Source organism: Prionailurus bengalensis, chromosome E1, assembly GCF_016509475.1.
Source record: "Prionailurus bengalensis isolate Pbe53 chromosome E1, Fcat_Pben_1.1_paternal_pri, whole genome shotgun sequence".
Classification (NCBI taxonomy): domain Eukaryota; kingdom Metazoa; phylum Chordata; class Mammalia; order Carnivora; family Felidae; genus Prionailurus; species Prionailurus bengalensis.
The window spans coordinates 27,064,939-27,087,725 of NC_057347.1; the positions used below are offsets into that span (position 1 = coordinate 27,064,939).

Consider the following 22,787-nt stretch of genomic DNA (forward strand, 5'->3'; position numbering starts at 1 on the left):
AAACTGAACAGGAACCCATGGGGGAGGGGAAGGAAAAAAAAAAAAAGAGGTTATAATGGGAGAGAGCCAAAGCATAAGAGACTGTTAAAAACTGAGAACAAACTGAGGGTTGATGGGGGGTGGGAGGGAGGAGAGGGTGGGTGATGGGTATTGAGGAGGGCACCTTTTGGGATGAGCACTGGGTGTTGTATGGAAACCAATTTGTCAATAAATTTCATTAAAAAAAAAAAAATACAAGGAATATAGAATAACCACAGTGGTATCAAAAAAGAAACACAGTGTCAAAAGACTTATAATACCTGATTTCAAAATGTATCATAAAGCTATGTAGTCAATACAAGGTGGCACTGACATAAGGACAGACAAATCAATGGAATAAAATAAAGTCCAGAAATAGGCTCACATATATACAGTCCATAGATTTTCCACAAAGGTGCCAACACAGTTCAATGGGGGAAAGAAATCTTCTCAGTAAACATGCTAGAATAAGTGGATATTCACAGAGAAAAAAAGTAACCTAGACCTCTACCTCATGCCATATATAAAACTTAATTTCAGATGGATCACTGTACTAAAGTTAAAAGCTAGAAACTGTAAAGCTTTTCCAGTTTTTTTCCAGATCTCTTAGCATTCAGAAAGCAATAACTACAAAAATATAGTAATTGATGTATTAAACTTTAACAAAATTCAAAAGCTCCCTCATCAAAACATACTGTTCAGAAAGCAAACAGAAAACCCAGCGAGTGGGAAAAACTATGTGCAATTCATACATACCAAATAACTTGTATCCAGAATAAGTTAAAAACTCTCAGATTCCAAAAATAATTTTTAAATTTATTTATTTATTTTGAGGAGATAGGGAGCACAGAAGAAGCAGCGAGAGAGGGAGAGAGAAAGCATCCCAAGCACACTCCACACCATCAGCACAGAGCCCAATGGTGAACTCACAAACTGTGATATCATGACCCGAGCTGAAGTCAGATGCTTAACCGACTGAGCCACCCAGGCGATCCCAAAATCTTTTTATAAATTTAAAACATGGATAAAAGATGTTAACAGATAATTCACAGAGGAAGACAGATAAATGGCCAACAATCATGATTAAGTGCTCAAAAATATTAGTTACCAAGAAAATGCAAATTAAACCATAAGGAAGAATCACCAATACATAATAGAATGTAAAAAAATAAAGTGGCAACATCAAACATTGAGGAAGACATGTGGTGCAAATTGCATTATCATTGCTGATGGAATTTTAAAATGGTATAGCCATTTTGGGAAAAGGGTTGGCTATTTTGTTTGTTTTTGTTTCCATGGAGCAAACCTAGAGCTTGAATTCACAACCCTGAGATCAGGACCTGAACTGAGATTAAGAGTCGGATGCCTAGGGGCACCTGGGTGACTCAGTCCGTTAAACATCGAACATCGACTTAGGTCATGATCTCATGGTTCATGAGTTTGAGCCCCGCATCAGGCTCTGTGCTGACAGCTCAGAGCCCAGAGCCTGCTTCAGATTCTGTGTCTCCCTCTCTCTCTGCTCCTCCCCTACTCACACTATGTCCCTATCTCAAAAATAAATAAACATTAAAAAAAAAAAAAAAAAAAAGAGAGAGAGAGAGACACTTAAACCAACTGAGCCACCCAGGTGCCCCAGCAATTTTTTTCTTTTTTTATAATTTTTTTAAATGTTTTATTTATTTTTGAGAGAAAGAGAAAGAGAGAACAAGTGTGCAGGGGAGGAACAGAGAGAGAGGGAAACACAGAACCCGAAGCAGGCTCCAGGCTCCGAGCTGTCAGCACAGAGCCGGATGCAGGGCTCAAACCCACAAACTGTGAGATCATGACCTGAGCCAAAGTCGGATGCTTAACCAACTGAGCCACCCAGGCGCCCCTCCAGTAATTCTTAAAGTTAAACACACACCTACTCAATAATGCAGCAATTTGTTCCTAGGTAGTTACCTAAGAGAAATAAAAATATACATCTACAAAAGACCTGCAGAGGAATGTTCAAAACAGTTCTATTTATAAACAGCACCAAATAAGAAACAATTCAAATGTCTATCAATAGGGTAATAGATAAAAACTAATTTTAATACGTTCATACAGTGGAATTACTACTCAATAAAAAGAACAAAGCACTGACTAAATACATGGATGAATCTCACATACATGATGCTGACCAAAAGAAGCCAAACACAGAAAAGTACATATTGTATAATTCTATTTATACAGTTTTACAAAAGCCAAATCTAAAAAAAAAAAAGAAAAAAAAAGATAGAGGAATGACTCACTGAGGGAAGGTAGGGTAGCATCTGACTGGGAAGGGGCATTGAGGAAGTTTTCTGGAGTGATACATCTGTTCCATACCTTGACAGGGGTGTGGGTTATATGGTATGTGCACTTTGAAAAATTAATTGAATTATACACGTAAGATTTATGTTTCACTACATATAAACTTTACCTTAAAAAAAACACAAAAACTGTAGGGGCACCTGGGTAGCTTAGTCGGTTAAGCATCTGACTCTTGGTTTCAATTCAGGTCATGATGATCTCACAACTCGAGAGTTCGAGCCTCACTGCAGAGCCTGCTTGGGATTCTCTGTCTCCCTCTCTCTCTGTCCCTGCCCCACTCATGCTGTCTCTCTCTCTCTCTCTCTCTCTCTCTCTCTCTCAAAATAAACAAACATTAAAAAAAAAAAACACAAAAACTGTAAGCAAAGAATGGTATACCTAAAGAATTTTAAAACTACTTTTGTATATTCTAGGGAAAATGGACAATTTGAATATGGACTCTGGACTAGATAATAGTATTATATCACTGTTAAATTTCCTATTTTTGATAAATGTTCTATGGTTAAATAAGAGATTGCCTCTATTCTTAGTAAATATATACATATATATAAATATTTTGTGGTAAGAGAGAGCAATGTTCCCAAATGATTCAAACAAGAAAGAAAGAAAATGCATATATGTATATCAAGAGAGAAAGAGAAAAAGAATAATAAAGCAAATGCAGCAAAATGTTAAAAACTGCTAAAACTAGGTAAAAGGTATAAAGGAATTCCTCTACTATTCTTTCAACATCTCTGTAAATTTGAAATTGTATTACAATAAAAAAGGTAATAAAAAAGAGCTAACACGAGACTGGTATTATCTATTTAAATATTCCAATGAGGAAAACCAATTCCTTTTTCTGGCCTTAGACTGGATCACCCTAATCTATTCTAATTCCCCGGTTTCACAAATGAAAAATGAAGTCCAAAAAAACTAGGCCAATAGATAATTAGACTGCAGTGGAGTCAAGTTAGAACTCTGATCTCTTGACTCCTACTTCAATACTCCTGCAATAGTTTTTAGGAGTATTTTTAGCTTTGAAAAATAGCCAAACTTATTTATTTATTTACTTATTTTTTAAGTTTATTATTAAAGGATAGTTGACATACAATGTTATATTAGGTTCAGGTGTACAATATAGCGATTCGACAATTTTATATAATACTCAATGTAAGTGTAGTTACTACAAAACATTATTACAGTATTATTGACTATTTTCCCTATGCTGTACTTTTCATCTCCATGACTTATTTATTTGGTAACTACAAGTTCATTTCTCTTAATTCCCTTTACTTATTTCACCCATCCACCGACCCACAACCCAACCTTATTTATTGGATATGGTATTTACCAGAAAAAAACTACTGTAGCTAGGGGTATTACTAGAACCAAAATTCTGACACTTAAGACTACAATCTATTTGGGAGAGGCAGCACACTGATTAAACCAGAGTATTTTTATAGAAAAATATATCCTCCATTACAATCTTGGCAGTAACAAACCAATCTGGACCAAACGCTCACAGTCTATAAAGGGATAACACCAGGATGATAGTACACACTATTGTTAGTCTAGGCTGTAGGCAAGATATACTGTCTACTCAGAAATTCCTTTGAGGGGCGCCTGGGTGGCTCAGTTGGTTAAGTGTCTGACTTCGGCTCAGGTCATGAACTCATGGCTCATGGGTTCGAGCCCTGCATCTGACTCTGTGCTGACAGCTCAGAGCTGAAGTCTGGTTCAGATTCTGGGTCTCCCTCTCTCTCTCTCTCTCTGCCCCTCCCCAGCTCACGCTCTGTCTCTCAAAAATAAACATTAATAAAAAAATTGGGGGTGCCTGGGTGGCTCAGTCGGTTGAGCGTCCGACTTCAGCTCAGGTCATGATCTCTCGTGGTTTGTGGGTTCGAGCCCTGTGTCGGGCTCAGAGCCTGGAGCCTGCTTCGGATTCTGTGTCTCCCCCTCTCTCTGCCCCTGCCATGCTCATGCTCTGTCTCTGTCTCTTAATAATAAATAAACGTTTAAATTTGAAAATAAATTGTGATTTCCCCCCATTAGAAGAAAGTAAAGCTGACATGGGATGAAGTAAGTTGTGTCTCACACCAAGAAAGGAAATAAGCAGAAGTTTAAAGGCATGGAAACTTCAAAACAATTCTCTCAGAGTACAAGGGCTGAACTTCAATTTCTTTTGTTTCTAGAGGGAAAAAAAGTTAATGTATTACTAATGTACTATAACAGGGCAAAGGTCCACCATACTATCTTTCTTTACCAGTGAAAGGACTCTCAGCCAAGAACATTATAACTCTCTATTTCAAACAACTAAGTTAAAGGATAACAAAATGTAAAATTCGTTTATCCTCAGTTTCATGTCTCATAGGGCTAAATATATGGTAATAAAAACCGCCCAGTGAATAACTGGAGAATATAAATAAATGGGAGAAATACTTCATGTACATGGATAAGCAGGCTCAATACTGTCAAGATGTCGGTTCTTTCCAACCTGATGTATAGATTCAACATAATTCCAAATAAAGTCCCAGCAACTTATGTTATGGATATCAACAAACTGGTTGTAAAGTTTATGTAGGAAGGGAAAAGACCCAGTGTTGAAGGGGAGGAGCAAAGGCCAAGAACTGACCCTATCCAACTTTAAGAGTTACTATAAAGCTCTAATAATCAAGACAGTGTGGTATTGACAGAATAGAAAAAGAGATGAATGGAACAGAATACGGGGCCCAGAAATATACCCACACAAGTACAGTTAAATGATCTTTGACGAGGGGGAAAAGCTTTTCAATGGAAAAAGGATAGCCTTTTGAAAAATGGGGCTGGAACAAATGGATATCCAATTCCTAGAAGATAACATAGGAGAAAATCTAAAGGACATTGAGTATAGTGATGACTTTTCAAATGTAACAGCAAAGGCATAACCCATGAAAGAAGTAACTGAAAACTGGACTTCATTAAAATTAAAAGCTTCTGCTCTGTGAAAGACCATGTCAAAAGAATGAGAGGACAAACCACAGAATGGGAGAAAATAGTTGCAAAAGATATACCTGATAAAGGACTGTTTTCCAAAATATACCAAGAACTCTTAAAACTCAACAATAAGAAAATAAACAACCTGATTTAAAAAGACCTGAGGGGGTTGGTGGCGCCTGGATGGCTCAGTTGGTTAAGCATCCCACTTTGGCTCAGGTCAAATTACTGAGCCAAAGTGAATTACTTAAAAATAAAATTTAAAAATCTAAATGGATACCTCACCAAAAAGATACAAAATGGCAAATAAGCATATAAAAAGATGGTTAACATCATATGTCATCAGGGATCTCCAAGTTAAAATAACAAGATACAGGGGTGCCTGGGTAGCTCAGTCAGTTGAGCGTCCGGCTTTGGCTCAGGTCATGATCTCAGTTTGTGAGTTCGAGCCCCGCATCGGGCTCTGTGCTGATAGCTCAGAGCCTGGAGCCTGTTTCAGATTCTGTGTCTCCCTCTCTCTCTGCTCCTCCCCTGCTCATGCTCTGTCTCTCTCTCTCTCAAAAATAAATAAACATTAAAAAAAATTTTTTTTAATTAAAAAAAAATTAAAAAATAACAAGATATCACTACACACCTATTAGAATGGCCAAAATCCAAAACACTGACAACACCATATGCTGGTGAGGATGTGAAGAAAGAGCAATTCTCAGACTCATGGCTGGTCAGAATACAAAACGGTACAGACACTTTGGAAGAGAGTTTAGCAGTTTCTTACAGATACAAACATATTATACTATAACTCAGCAGTGAATTGAAATCCAATGTCAACACAAAAACCTGCAGATGGACATTTACAGCAGCTTTGTTCATAACTGCCAAAACTTAAAAGCCACCAAGATGTCCTTCAACACGTGAAAAGATAAACAAATTCCATAAAATGGAACATTGTTCAGCAACAAAGAAATGAGCTATTATGCCACAAAAAGACAAGGAACCTTAAATGCACATTGCTAAGCTACAGAAGACAGTCTGAAAAGGCTACGTACTGTATGATTCCAACTACCTGGCATTCTGGAAAAGGCAAAACTATGGAGATGTAAAAAGATCAGTGACTGCGAGAGTTTGGGGTAAGGTATGTAGGGATGAACAGGTGGAACACAAGAGATATTTAGGGCAGTAAAATCAGTTAGTATATTATTGTAACGGTGGAAATGTGTCATTACAGATTTGTCAAAACTCAAAGAATATACAATACAGTGATCCTTTTAGTTAATGATAATGTATCAATACTGGTTCATCAATAACAAATGTACCACACTAATGAAAGATGTTAATAATGAGGAAAATGTCTCTACTTACCCTTAAATTTTCTGTAAACCTAAAACTGGTCTAAAAAATAAAACCTATTAATTTTTTAAAAACTCACCAATAAACTTCTTACCAGGTCTAATGAAGACATTTTCCACAGACAACATTGCTGCTATTGGAAGTAGTAGATCTTCACAATCTAGAGAAGCAGCCTTGATTACTGCACATGTCAGATGTGGAGGGAGAGGAAATTCCACCATAGACAAACCCAATCTGGTCACATGGCCACTCCTTAATAGAAAGAAAAGGTTCTTAAGTCTTTCTACCTTGGGAGAGTACAAATGAAATGTTCATCATTCAGAATAAATCAGATATAATTTATATTACCTTAAATCAACTCCAGAAATTCAATTCAATACAAGAAATATGATACACTGGTCATTGATAAAAGACACATAAAGATGATAAATTCCCTGCTTTGGAAGGCCAATACATCCAAAAAACTAAACAATGAGACAGAATAAAGTAGTATGATAAAAGACCATACAAATCGGCATAGAGGCATAGAGGATGATGTCCTTAAAGAAATGAGAGAATGATAATTACCAAAAATTTCCCCATTACACAATCATGAGAACAAGGACTCTGGCTCTGTTATTATTTTGATATACCCAGATTAATGCCTGGCACTGAAATGATACTCAAAAATTACCTGTTAAATAATACTAAATATAAACATAATTTTATCATAAAATTTTTATTCATTTGTTTATTTAAGTAGGCTTCACACCCTGCATACAGCCCAGCACAGGACTTGAACTCACAACCCTGAGATCAAGACCTGAGCTGAGATCAAGAATCAGATGCTTAACCGACTGAACCACCCAGAGACCTTTATCATATAATTTTTAAATTCAGAATTGTGGCAAAGAAAAACTGAGGGCAAATTCTAATTTCAGGTAAAACAATCCATTCAATTCAAACAAATCATTTTCTGCTGATAAAAGAAACTATTAGGAACCCTATTTTAAAAGGAGATTGCAGTGCCTGGCTGGCTCAGTCAATAGAGCATATGACTCTTAATCATGGGGTTGTTTGACCTCCATATGTGGCACAGAGTTTACTTAAAATAAAAATTAAAAATTAAGATAAAATAAAATAAAACAAAACAGAAAGAGATTAACATCTGTTGTGGTTTAATTTTTGTTGTTGTTGTTGTTTTACCTGTCAATAGCATCACACTGGTAAAGTTGTTTAAGAGCTTCCAAAATAAGCCTCTCATTAGGTGGATCCAAATAGGGAAACCTGTGTGTTTAAATGAGATATGAAATAAGATTCCATTCCCTGACCATGATTAAGATTTCATACAGACTCGAAAATTTCTTTATAAGGTTTACTTCTCCTATTTTTCAAGCTCTTTTTCCTAAGCATTTTATGATCATAACCAGCATTCAGCAGAGGAAATTATTTTTTCTGAATCACCTCTTCCTTTAAATTCAAGAAGCACTTCTTTTTGATTCCCCCTTAGCTGGAACACTCACCATTCTTCTCTGTTTATCTTAACCCTGCCCCATTCTTCATTAGTCAATGTCAAATCTACTCTGTTCTGTAGCCCACAATTTTTATTACAGTTTAATAAACCAGTGGAGAAAATTAATTGAAAGTGGCCAAACATTACAAGTTGTTTAAGAGCACTTAAACATGTTTTTTAATAAAATGGTAAATATATTTGATTAATTTTACTATATTTGCTGTATGTATATTCTTATTTTCTCCTGAACTATCTGAAAACAAGTTGCAAATACAACGCCAATTCACTCCCAAAATACTTCAGCATGCATCCTCTGAAAATAAAAGACAATCTCTTACATAACCACAATACCATTAATGAACATAAGACAATCACATTCACAAGGGTGGCATATAACCAAACATGAATATATGTATTACATATATATATTTTTTTGTTTTAATTAGAACAATAATTGCTTAATGCTATCTGCACTAGATTACTTTTTCCACTATAAGTCTTGAGATGGTAAATCATCTACTCCAATTTCTCACCTTGAAAAAGGTCCAACAAAGGACAAAAGGTCCAATACCTTACACAAAAGTCCATTCCAGGATTCACAGCTCTATTTAAAAACAAATAAACAAAAATCTTGTAGACTGTTCTACAGTCAGTTTTCCTACAACTTGTACCAACAAGTCCTGGCATCTTCTAGAGCAAGAGTCGGCAAACACTTTCTGTAAAAGGCCAGATAGTAAATATTTTAGGTTCTGCAGGCCATATGGTCTCTGTCACAATTATTCAATTCTGCTATTGTAGTGAAAGCAGCCATACATGAATGAACAGACATGGCTGTGTTCCAATAAAACTTTCTTTACAAAAACAGTCAGTGAGCCTGGACCATAGTTTTCGACCCCTGTCCTAGAGCAGTACCAAACCAGTCATCTGTTTCTTCTGTAGAAGAGCCCTTTCAGATTTGTAAAAACTACCATTATTTCTCTCCCTTGATTATACCAATTACCAATTCTGTCAAGCACTCCTTGTATTATTTGCTTTCCAAGAGACCCACTATACCTAATTACTATCTTTTAGAAACACTCTAGTTTGTCAAACTCCTCATAAAATGTGGTAATATCCAAAACTGAACTCCAAAGGTAAAGCGACCAACACAGAACAGGAATGCTATAATTCCAGTCATTTGAACTTTGCAGTCTGTTAACATAACCAAAGTCTATGCCAGCAGAAATTTTTTCTTGTTTTCTAAACAGAATTAATAATTGCAAGCTCATATTGAGTTGTGGTGATCTGATCATTTTAGATCTTTTCCACATGAATTTCCTTAATGTACAACCAAAACACAGGATATAAGATGTAACCTTTCAGACTTTTGCCTTGTTGATTTGACCTGTGAGATCATTCTAAACCTTCCAGTTTTAATCATTGATTAGATATTAAGACATTTTCCAGAAATCTGATAATCATGACTTCAATATCTTTACTTAATACTGGCATTTAAAATGCTTTTGAAGAAAGAGCAAAATTCAGTTTACTATCAGCACATCCTCCATCTAGGATATACTACACAATTAATCAATACTTTCTGAATTTGGCTCTTTGGCAACTACTCTATTCAGCAGTTCTATCACCTTATTCACAAAGATGTCAAATGTAATCTTATTAAATACTGTGTAGAAAACAAGAGACATTAGGTTATCATTTAATAAATACTTATAGTGCACCCATTATGTGGACAGTCCTGTATTCAAACTGAAAAGGAAATGGTTTATTATGACATATTCTTTGTGAAACATTTTGATTCATACTGATTACTATAAATCACCATTAAATTCTCTAAAAACATTTTCTAATAAAAATATGCTAGAATTTGCTAAGACCAATTTCAAGCACACTGGGCAGTTGTTTACAGATTCTGCCCTTTTCCTAAATGAAAAAATCAAGACATTTGTATTTCTCACAATTTTCTGGCAACCTGTTCTGCATAATTTCTCATAGATAACCCAAAACCTACAAGTTACTTTAGTGCCATGGAAATAATTCCTAAAGCCTCAAGACACTCATTTATAGTCATTAGGTTTTATCTCATTTCTTAATCCATCTTGGTCATCAATTCCTTTTTAATTAGACTTGCGTTCATGTTTTAAAAACATTCTTGATAATGGAGAAAAAAGAAGCAATAAATGAAAAGCTCCATTTTCTTTCTGTCATCTATGAGTACTATAACATCTATCCCAAACTGGTCCTATTTCTATACACATTAAAAAGAGAGAGGAGAGGGGTGCCCGGCTGGCTCAGTCAGTGTAGCATGTGACTTTTGATCTCAGGGTTGTGAGTTTAAACACCAGGTTAGGTGTAGAGATTACTTAAAAACAAAATCTTTTTTTAAAAAAAAGGGAGAGAGGAAAGAGAATTTTTTTTTTTTTTTGTCTCTTGCATTTTGGGGACTTTTAGTACATTCTAGTCTTAAAATTTAAGATGGAAAAATAACTTAGTGCAGAAGTTATTAGATAATTATTATTCCTATTTTTCTAACATACATTTATTCTTGATTACATGCCACTCTTGATATTATTCCTATCTTTCTAATACATATTTATTCTTGATTGTATGCTGCTTTGTGATTATATATTATTCACAAAAATAATACTATGAATATTGTTTTTAAATTGGGCTCATCTGAAAGCTTTTTGTTTAGCCATATGGAACTCTTTAGATGATTCTTCTTTCTCGCTGGTATCATTCATGATTACAGTTAGAATTTCATATATTATATACTTTCCTCTTTTTAATTATCTACATTCTCATTTAGAACATCTCTAGTCTTAACACTATCCAAAAAAATTTTTAATTGGTTTTCCAAGAGTATATAACACATATTTGGATATATCTAGTAATTACTTCCCTTCTTATGAACTTACAGAATGCATGGTCACCTCCCAGGGTTCCTGACACTTTCACATCCAAAGACAAATAAAACTAAAATTAAGAGCAAGACAGTACTTTCCTTCATTATTTCCTCTATCACATATAATATGAAATTTCAAGCCCCTACAACAATATTTCATCCTATACCAATTGATTATATAGTTTAACATTTGAGTAATTTAACAGTTGTTCTACTGTTTGCTTCATGTGTCTGAATCTTGCTTCCTTAATATAACTTAAGTTTAGTGAAAGCAAAATACTACTACTGAGTATTATTCTGTCTCTCACAATACTTGGTACAATGCTAATCATACAAAAGATGCTATGAGAAAACCACTTTCTGATTGGAATAAGGGTCATTATATACCTTTCATTACAGATAAACAGTGGTCACTAAATGATCCAAATAAACTTCAGCATGAAGCACCCCATTAAGCCAAGGTTAAAATATGAGCAAGGGATCAAATCACAGGAAAGCAATGCAAAGAAGCTTTTTAAAAAATTTTTTTTTAATGTTTATTTATTTTTGAGAGAGACAAAGACAGAATGAAAGTGGGTTGTGGCAGAGAGAGAGGGAGGCACAGAATCTGAAGTAGGCTCCAGGCTCCAAGCTGTCAGCACAAAGCCTAACGCAGGGCTTGAACTCACAAGCTGTGAGATCATGACCTGAGCGAAGTCGGACGCTCAACCGACTGAGCCACCCAGGTGCCCCAAAGAAGCCTTTTATTTGGGCTTAGGTAAACCGTGAAAAGCTGTGATATAGGAATCAAATACTTCAAAAGAATTCTGGCTCCACCCTAACAAATTTTTCTTTTTTCAAATTGTCTACATACCTTATAACATCGTGTATGGCAAGGCACTTTAAGGTCAGAACTACAGATGTCAAACTAGTTCTCTTGATCTCAGGGATCACATGGTCAGGCATACACTGGTTCCAAAAATCTTTACTATAGATCCGAAAGCATTTTCCTGAGGAAGTCCTGCCAGCTCGGCCACTTCGCTGTAACGCCTCACTCCTTTAAAAGGAAAAAACAAAACAAAACACAAAAGTCCCCAAAACATACTGCAGGTTTCCTAAGTAGTTAACATCATACCCCCAAGCCAGCTAGAAATGATCTAATAAACTGTTCTCTGAATAAAAAAGCTTTAGAGACTTACTTTGAAATTGGAACCACCTCCAGGATATCCAACCCTAATCTGGGATTGTGATTTAACTGCTTCACAAAGCCACCATCTACCACATATCTAAGAGGAATGAAAAACAGTTATGTTTTTAGAAAATAAGGAAAGACTTGTTGCATTTTGGTCACTTTGTATTCTCCTTTTCTACCAAACTAACGACTACATAGTGACTTTTATGTTAAACGTAAAACTTGAAAGTCAAGAAACTGCAACCCTGTACATCACTAATGGGAATATGGTTAAGCCAATGTGCAAAACAGTTTAAAGTTTCCTCTAAAGGTTTAACAGAATTACCACATTATTGAGAAACTGCATTCTTAAGCATATACCCAAAAGAACTGAAACAAGTACTCAACCAATGTTCGTAGACATATTTTCATAGAAGCACTATTCGTAAGAGCCCAAAGGCAGAAATAACCTAAATGTCCATTAGCCATTAAGGGATAAATGGATGAACAAATTATGGTATATACATGTAATGGAATATTATTCAGCCATAAAAATGAATGAAGTGCTGATACATGCTACAATGTGAATGAACCTCTCAAAAGCATATGAGTGAAAGCAAGACATATTGTATGACTCCTTATAGATAAAATATCCAGAATAGGATTTCATAAAAATAGAAAATACACTGGTGGTTGCCAAAGGCTAGAATGGAGGAGGGCATGGGGAGTAATTTGCTTAAAGGGCACAGGGTTTTATTTGGGGGTAATAAAAATGTTTTAGAAGAGAAAGAGTTAGTATTAGTTGTAGTACAACATCATAGAAGTACTAAATACGAACTATTCACTTTTAACTGTTAATTTTATATTATGTGAATTTCTCCTCTAAAAAACAAACCTGAAAGTCACCTCTAGACCAACAATACCATTTAAGTCAATTAAACAGAGAACAAGTCGAGTAAAAAACTAAGTTAGGAGTAATAGCAGGTTTACCATTCACTAATGGAACATTCCAAAACACACTATTTAATGACTTTTGCCATTGCTGGAAACAGAAAATTGCAGAGGTTAACTTACTTCAGACAACTGCTCTCTTAAGCCCTTAGTGAAATCATTATTTTTAAAGTAAAGAAGAAAAGCAAAGAAAATTAAACTGCCTCTCAGATCTGATCATTTTACCCAAAAGAAATATATACAATCTTTGAGATTCACATCCAGCCTTCCTATGGCAAGCAGGACATAAAATATTAGTCAAGGACCTAAAATATACGGGATTAAAGATAAATACCCAAAAGGGCTGTGGGTTAACAGTCTACAAGAACTTCACATTAACCATCAGTCTAGATTTAAATTTTCCAAGTGTTTTTCCACTAAATTTACTCAAAAATTTGATGTATTATTGATTACATAAAAAAATAAGAGACTCGCAGGGCACCTGGGTGGCTCAGTTGGTTAAGCGTCCAACTTCGGCTCAGGTCATGATCTTGCGGTTCAGGGGTTCAAGCCCCACGCTGGGCTCTGTGCTGACAGCTCAGAGCCTGGAGCCTGTTTCAGATTCTGTGTCTCCCTCTCTCTCTGCCCCTCCCCTGTTCATGCTCTCTCTCTCTCTCAAAAATAAAAATAAGAAACATTTTAAAAAAAGATAAGAGACTCGCATTGTAGTTCATTTCACAAAAAGGTGAAAAGTGAGAAACAGTACCTTCAGATAAACACTTGGATATACAACACTTACTCCACCAAGTGAAAGTGTCAGATGAGAAAGGAATATCAGATCATCTTAGGTATAGGCTGATAATGAGCAGAGACAAATAAAAATAGCTTTGGTTTTCTATCTAATGAATAATGAAACCTGTGAAACATTACGTATAATCTTAAATTTTGGAAGAGAAAGCTACAAATCGCCAAATAAAAGTAGTTAAAAAGTATACTAAAAGTATACTGTGTACCTCCTACTCTATTTTCTAACCATGGCAATCAATAATTACAAAAACGTGATAGGTGATTACAAGTATGTGAGAAGGAAATTAGTGTATGACACAGAGGAGGAAACACAGAATTAAGTGGCTTCCTTAGCTTTAAAAGAAAACTTAGGGGCACCTGGGTGGCCCAGTCAGTTGGGCACCCAAATTTGGCTCAGGTCATGATCTCGTGGTTCATGAGTTCGAGCCCCACATTGGGCTCTGTGTTGACAGCTCAGAGCCTGGAGCCTCCTTCAGATTCTGTGTCTCCCTCTCTCTCTGCCCCTCCCCTGCTCGCACTCTCTCAAAGATGAATAAAGATTAAAAAAAAATTTTTTTTAAAGAAACCTTAAAAGTTGTACCTGATTCCATCTATTGTCAAAGATGTTGCAGAAATATTGGTGGATATGACACATTTTCTAATTCCAGGTGGAGGTGGCAAAAATATTCTCCTCTGCTGATCTAAAATACACATAAAGAGAAAATGTTAAATTTACAATATGCATTTGTCAAACTCCACTTTTGAGAAACTTACTTCTTTTCATTAAAAGTTACGTTTCCTTCACCTCTTTAATTATCTTGAATTCAAAATAGCAAAACTTATCTTTGCCTCCTCACCTCTTGCTGCTAAGATTTCTAGATCCATTAAATCACAGATTATTATTGCTAAAATAAACTCTACAGCAGGGTCCTTTTATGTAGGTCATAGTTCCCTTTGAGAATATTTTAAAAACTGTGGCCCTCTTCTCCATTAAAAGACACATATATACACACATACAAAAATTTCAAATAATTTCAGCGTGTTCAGGGATTCTCTGAAGCCCATCCATGGATGACACATTAAGGACCTCTCTCTGCCTTACAGACTGATTAGCTAGGTGGTTTTTACTTTTTAGGGAGTCTTTCTGATTACTCATGGCTACCTCTCTAAGCAAGTAACACCATACTCCTTCCCCTTAGCCATACATTCTAAAGGATGAACCCAAGCAGTAATGCTTGTAGTATTGTACCTTGTTCCTCCAGCCATAGTTTATGGCACCAAAGATAAACATCTCCCCCCAAGCTGGGGCAATCTTAATCTCCTGGAATTTGGAATAAGGTCCAAAAGATGCTAATTTGATTAGGCTACTCTCTGGCAAAGATGAAAAATAAACTTGTGAACTATACAGAACTGGTTAATATACATGGAGGAAAGTCTAAAAGGAGAAAAGAATGAATTAGCCACGAGAGTTGACAAGAGAGTACTTCTGGGCTCCTGGCACTTCCCAGGCCTTAAAACGACTGGGTGTAAAATAAGTAGCAGACAGATTTGGCCAGACTTCCTCTCTTGCAAGGTTAAGCACAAAATAAGACAAGAGAGTTAAGTATGTTTGCAAGGGAATGATTATAGTATGGGTGAAAGAAGATAAGTGACAGTTGATAAAGGACAGGTGTCAAAGCATTCTGAAACCTGTTGGATTAGAAACAGTGGAGTGTCTGGCAAAAATATAGGAAGTAGTCATCAGAAAGATGTTTAAAACTGAGATCAGAAATGATGATAATGATAAAGTCTAGGATAGAAGCTTCTGAATGGGAGGCTGAGGTGGGGTAAAGAAAAAGATCACTTAAGCTATAGAGATCAAGGAACTCTGAAGCAAGGAATCTGAGTAGATCACTGTATTTCAATAATTTCCAAAAATTAGGAGTGATTATGCCAGTGAGTACACAAGTCAATCCACTGGGGTATGAAAAGAAATTATTAGCATTTCCATCTATAGTTTCTATAACATCTTTTTAAACTGTTATATGTATTTACTATTGTACATTATATATTAGAACAAGTACATATACATACACCTTAAGGAAAAAAAATTAAACACCTGGCTGTATTAGTTTTACATGAGATATGCCCATATGTGTTTAGAAAAGTCACCTTTTCTACCTGAGCAATCTCAAATTGTTTTCCTTTCCGTAGCCAAGAAAATCTTACAAAACCTGCTTTGAAATAATAAAGTACAAAACCTGTTCTCAAATAAAATCTTTCAAAGATCCATGTATTCCCAGTATATGTAACAGACCAAAGCTAAACTACTATTATAAGGGAGAAAAGGAGTGCACACACACAAAAAAAGGAGTGGCACAGATGAACAGTTTTAAAATCATGGAACTAGGCCAGCCATTTCATTTTACAGATGAGAAAACTAAATCCCAGAGAGGTCAAGTGACTTGCCAAGATTTACATACAGACAAAACAAATTTGAAACAAGTAATGTTGCTTTTCTTCCACATTATTCAGAATTTAATTTCACGAGTAAAAAAAGTGCTAGAAAGGCAGCTTATAAATCTGTGGGGAAGTTTTGAGGTGAATACAAAAATAATTCCAAAAAGATCTACTTCTTTTAGATTTATAGTTTTTTGGTAAAAAACTTAAGTGTTAAGAATAATTTTTTAGGTATTAATTTAGGTAGCTCATTTCTTCCAGATGGTTCAAACGAGTTGTATACTACTTTGTAGTTCAAGTTATATGTTTATACATTATTTATGGTCTATTTATTCTGCTACAATGTTAGCTCCATAAAAGCAAGGACCTTCTTTTGTTCAAGACATATATCCCCCACTACACAGAACAATGTCTGGACCATAGAAAGTGCTCAAAAAAGTCCAATAAACTGATAAATTAAAAATGCATTATATAAATAATAAATTAAGATCCTTCTACCTTTATAATTCCTCACTACCCTAAAACTTTACACAAATGTTTACATTTTTTTACATGTTTATTTTTGAGAGAAAGAGAGACAAAGCACGAGTAGGGGAGGGGGAGAGAGAAGGAGACACAGAATCTGAAGCAGGCTCCAGGTTCTGGGCTGTCAGCACAGAGCCTGACACAGGGCTTGAAATCATGAACCATGAAATCATGACCTGAGCCGAAGTGGATGCTTAACTGACTGAGCCACCCAGGTGCCCCAAAACTTTACATAAATTAAAAACATCCTTTCTGAACATATTTATCTCTAATCAAATCTGTTTTTCAATCAACCCATTTCTAAAAATATCTAATTTTTAAGTCTTCAGTTCAAGCAAAATTTCAGTTTCATTTACCATTTTGTTCACTATAATCAATTAAAAAATCTTGAAACTGCTGTTTTGACAAGACTCACATTTATTTCATTTACATTTCATCCACTTTATTTTCTTTAATTTTTATTAAGCTTATGTATTTATTTTGAGAGAGCATGTGTGTGTACGTGGAACTGGGGGAGGGACACAGAGAGAGAGGGAAGGAGGGAGAGAGAGAAATCCCAAGCAGGGTCTACACTGTCAGCGCAGAGCCCCATGCAGGGCTCGATCTCACAAACTGTTGAGATCATGACCTGAGCCAAAGTTGGATGCTCAACCGAACCCCCCAGGTACGCCTAACCCACACACTTTAATACCATATTCCACAAGGATAAACACATACTAGGTTTTTTTTAAGTTTATTTTTTTTAGTAATCTCTACACCCAATGTGAGGTTTGAACTCATGACCCCAAGATCAAAAGTCACATCCCCTTCCGACTAAGCCAGCCAGGCACCCCAACACATACCACTTTTATGTTGGTTTATAAAGATTTGGAAAAAAGTTAAATACATATATCTTAAAGCACATTCTCACTCTCCAGGAAGGAAAGGGGAAATGGAGTACTTTCATTAGGATGTAATAAAGTACTAGGATGTTATTAAGGGGGGAGGGGGGCACTGGCAAAGAGGCAAAAAAGATACTCCAAAGTCTACCAAGAAATGAAGATACCGAGAGATCACTCAATACTCATTATGGAGTAACACTCCTAGAATATGTGCATATGACATATTATATGTCAAGACCAACTGAAACTTCCTCATAGAATTTCTTGTCCCAACTTCCCCCAAAAAGATTCCAAACCAGAACTATTTCTGAGAGTGAGACAGAGAGAGAAGGAGAGAAAGAGAAGGAAAAGAACATAACCTAAAGTAATAAACATAAACCATCAATCAATGGGGGAAAAGATGATGATTCTGGAGAAGAAAGAGGCATAACACGGCTCAGTTCTAACTCTACCCCTCCCCCAAGAAGTCATTTTTGGGTGAGTCAGAAATATCGAGAATTCTCACTAACAGCTGAAAATCAAACTCTCGACACCAAAAAAAGGCCTGAGATAATCAGTAAATGCAACTGAAAAAGTAACTAGGAGGAAGTTAAAAAATATGGATGACAGGCAATCCAACATAAGAATAATTGATATCCCTGAAATACAGAAACCAATAGATAGATAAAAATTATAGTCACAGATACAACGCTATAGAGTCTCCATGAAATAAAGGTTTGAATTTGCAGATTAAAACAACACATCATAAAAGTTCAACTTGTTTATGGTTGGTCGTCATTACATGGGTACATACGTTTGTCAAAATTCATTGAACTGTCTATTTAAAAACCAGCAGTTTATTCTATGTAAATTATACCTCAATAAAGTTGATTTTTTTAAGAAAGCACATCAAATTCCAGGAAATTTTAATATAAAACACTCAACACCAAAAAATATCCTAATTAAAACCATTGAACTTTAAAAATAAAGAGAAATTTCCAGGCAATCAGACAGAAAAAGCAAATGACTTACAAGGAAGGGAAAAAAAATCAGGCTTGGCCTCAGACTTCTCTGCAGCAACATTCAATGCCAGAAGACAACTGGACAACATCTACCAAGTTCTAAAGAAAAGAAAGTGTGACCCAAGAACATAAAACCCAGCCATGCTGTAGTTCAAGTATAAAGGCAAAAGCCGGACATTCTCAAACATAAAAAAAATAACAACAAAAAATAACACGTAAGAACCCTTTTATCTATTAACAAAAAAAAGTTTAAAAAATCCAGGCAATCTAAAATTAACCAAAAGTAACTTGAGAATAGAAAAACCAGGGGCATCTAGGTGGCTCAGTCGGTTAAGCATCTGACTTTGGCTCAGGTCATGATCTTGTGGTTCGTGAGTGCAAGCCCCATGTTGGGCTCCTCACTGCCACCTCAGAGCCTGGAGTCTGCTTTGGAGTCTGTGTCTCCCACTGTCTCTGCCCCTCCCCCCACCTCTCTCTCTCAAAAGTAGATAAACATTAAAAAAAATGGAAAAACCATAGTGAAAGGATTGATGATAAATATTGATACATCTAAACAGAAGTTAGTTAGAATAACTAACAATCAGAAGGGAAGGATACAGAAGAATAAAAGTACTTAAGTCCTTATCTTTCAAATCAGACAATCAACAGGTAAGATCTAAAATGAAGATATTAACTTTAGCTTCTTAATACTTTTCGTCTTTTTAAACTTTAAAGCAATGTTTTTTTTTGTGTTTTTTTTTTAATTTTTTTTTCAACGTTTATTTATTTTTGGGACAGAGAGAGACAGAGCATGAACGGGGGAAGGGCAGAGAGACAGGGAGACACAGAATCGGAAACAGGCTCCAGGCTCCGAGCCATCAGCCCAGAGCCTGACGCGGGGCTCAAACTCACGGACCGTGAGATCGTGACCTGGCTGAAGTCGGACGCTTAACCGACTGCGCCACCCAGGCGCCCCTAAAGCAATCTTTTATAAAATATTCTCATGTGGTAAAGATTTACTCAAAGTTTAACAATTCCTTCAAGTAAATTCAAGTAAAATTAAATACTTTTTTAAAAAGCAACTAAGAGTATAATATTTCTATCAACCTGCCTATATATTTACTTATCCTTCTGTATGGACACACACACATACACACACACAACTAAATTTTTTCCTAACGTTAAAGATGTTTATTTTTGTATGGACAAACTTGAGATGATTTCTTTACTTTCACCTTTGTAATTTTGTACACTGCTTGAATTCTTTATAATGAAAATCGTATCATTTTTCCTTAATTGACTAATATTTCTTAAGTGAATATTGGAGCAAAAATGCTGAGACATTAAGAGTGTGTTAATTCTGCATAGTGGGAAATAGATTGTTTTTGCACTTTTCTATATTTTAAGAATTTCTACAAAGGGCTGAAGAGAAAAACAAAAGAAAACACATAATATAATGCCACTTTTTGTTAGAAAAAACTAAACAATAAAAATATATTTAAATATATAAAGAAAAAGTTCATATACCTCAAAATATTAATAGTGATTATTACTTAATCATGTTGGTGAGATCTAATCTTAATTACTTTTCTTACTTTTCTGATTCTATTTTACAACTATGCACTCTTTACAAGACAAAAGACAAATTTTCACACTGAGCATGAAGCCTGCTTAAGATTCTCTCTCTTTCCCTCTGTCCCTCTCCATTTGTGCTCTTTCTCTCTCTAAAAAAAGAAGAGAAAATATTGCACACCAATCCAAAGCAAATCTCCTTTCCTTTTCTTCATGTATTCTGGAAACATGTACTCATTTTTTCAGTCCCTACTGAATAGATAACCAGTTATGAAATGCAGTTTTACCCTGTGACCTCAGGAACATCACTTAGTCTCTATCTGTAAAATAAAGAAGTCTGATTATGCAAAAAATAAATACATGGGTATATTTGCATTTTTCTAGAGAAAGAAACCATGGCTTTATCTTTTAAAAAGAATCTGAGACTCCATCCTCAAAAAAGGTTAAGAACACTGAATTAGATAACTGCCAAATTCCATGCAAATATTTGTCACTTATGAAATAACAGGTATATTTCAGTATACCTGAAAAACTGCAAAACTTTGAACAGGTTTTGCAAGAGGGAAGTCAGAAGAGCAAAAAGGTTTGAGGGAAACAAGAATAAGGTTCTAGACATAGCTAGCATTTGATGCAAAACATCAACAGAATGTCTAGCAGAAAGTGAAAACTCTGGAACTCAATTTAACAAACATCTGATCAGGACTTTTTCAACATGTAATACTCAAGTAGTTCATAATCTCATAAAGGAGATGAGGCAACCATAACCCAAGGTAAGATGTGTGAAGTGCCACAAGAGGAACAGGAAAGCACAGTGAGGATTAAACGAAGACGAGATCAAAGCCAGTTGTGAGGTGGGAAATCGGGAGGTTTTTATGGAGGTGGTTGCACTCATGAAACAAAATAGCAGGATTTCAGCCAGTAAGAGGGGAGAATAAAAGGCAAAGGAGGAGTTCAAGTTAAGGAAATAGCAGATGCAACCACAAAAAAGATGTGGAAAGAAAAGGAGTAAAAAATACTGCCTACACTTTGAGCTTGAGAGAACATCACAAAGGGTGGGGGGTTAGTTCAGCCCAGGGAGCAGGATCATATAATCTTGCCAGTAGAAGGGATACCACAGCATCTCTTCACATTTGACATTTGAGAATTTTTTGTCAATTAGAGAGATACCTTAAGATGTCCCTTTAAAACAGTAAGCCACCCTCATAGCTAGCCCAGAAATAAAAGCAAATAACATATCCACCTCAAAATCTTCACTTACTCACTAAACCTAGGTATGAGTCATTTTTGAACCCCCTCACAACAGGCCACAGGCAGGAAACCCTTCTTTGCTCTCCTCACTCCCAAGTCCAAGTTTTCTATTCCTAAAGCATAATGGGAAATAAAAGAAATAACATATAGTGTTTCTCTCCATCACCCAAAGTAGCAATAATAAAGAAAATATTATAAGTATTATAATAACCAGGCTTTTAAAAAAAAGAGCCTATGATCCCAGGAATCTGCCACTCTCTCCCAACTTCACACTACCCATTACTCAGTACCTCATTAGCTCAATTTGAATGCCTCTCTGCATTGTTATAAATTGCTCCAATAAATAGTACTATGCTCATAATGGATCACCAGTAGCTCAACTTTATCGTGCCCTTAGAACCAGAAGGGAAACTAAAATAAACAAACAAAGCCCTTCAGTAATGGTTCTCCTGACACCCAGTTCTATATCTTTACCATTCACACATACACACCAACACAGAAAACCTCATACACTGGGAATTAAGGCTGAAAGTAGGTTGAAATCACACTGGAAGGATAATAAATGCCAAGTTATTAAGTTAGTATTTTAATTCAGTTGGTAATAAGGAATGGCTGAAGATACCCAACAAGAAACTGACACAATCAGAGATGTGCTTCTGAAAGATTAAAACAGATTAGCAGATTATGTTAACAATTTAGGAAAGCAAATTGAAGATTCCAACTCTAATGATGACAATGAAAAATGAAAAAGAATGAATGAATGATCTGGACAAGAGACCAACCCCCCCCCCCCCCACACACACACACATAACACCTATAGGTGTGGTCACATTTGGATTGAATGATCTAGGATGATATGATGCAGACCAGTAAGCCCCGTTAGGAAAACCAGGAGGTCCAGAGTTCAGGAGTGAGACTGAATTAGAGACAGTCATCCATAGAGAAGTGACAGGTGAGTCCTAGGATCCAACCTCTCCAAAACAAAGAATTCTAAGAAAACAGAAAACTAAGGATAAAACCTTAAGCAATAGTCACATTTAAAGAGAAACAAAGGCTGGGAAGGGTGGGAGGGCAGCACACCTAGAGAAAGAGTGGTCAGGAGAACTAGGTAATTAAATATTATCCCAGATGACAGCATTTCAGGGAGACTTATTATCACAAAACCAAAATACAAACTAATGGAAAAAAAAATAGTCATGAGATTTGAGAAATAGGTCATTAGCAACCT

General features: G+C 35.7%; 1 protein-coding gene across 1 annotated transcript in view; it reads right to left on the reverse strand.

Moving 5' to 3' along the window:
* DHX40 (DEAH-box helicase 40) overlaps positions 1–22,787 on the reverse strand; it is a 49,511-nt gene that overhangs the window by 17,858 nt on the left and 8,866 nt on the right. Inside the window, exons 8-12 of the mRNA XM_043583900.1 lie at positions 14,516–14,615; positions 12,227–12,313; positions 11,902–12,084; positions 7,840–7,920; positions 6,749–6,906 (exon numbers count right to left, since the gene is read on the reverse strand). Coding sequence (XP_043439835.1) covers positions 6,749–6,906; positions 7,840–7,920; positions 11,902–12,084; positions 12,227–12,313; positions 14,516–14,615 — 609 coding nt within the window. The remainder of the gene's footprint in view (positions 1–6,748; positions 6,907–7,839; positions 7,921–11,901; positions 12,085–12,226; positions 12,314–14,515; positions 14,616–22,787) is intronic.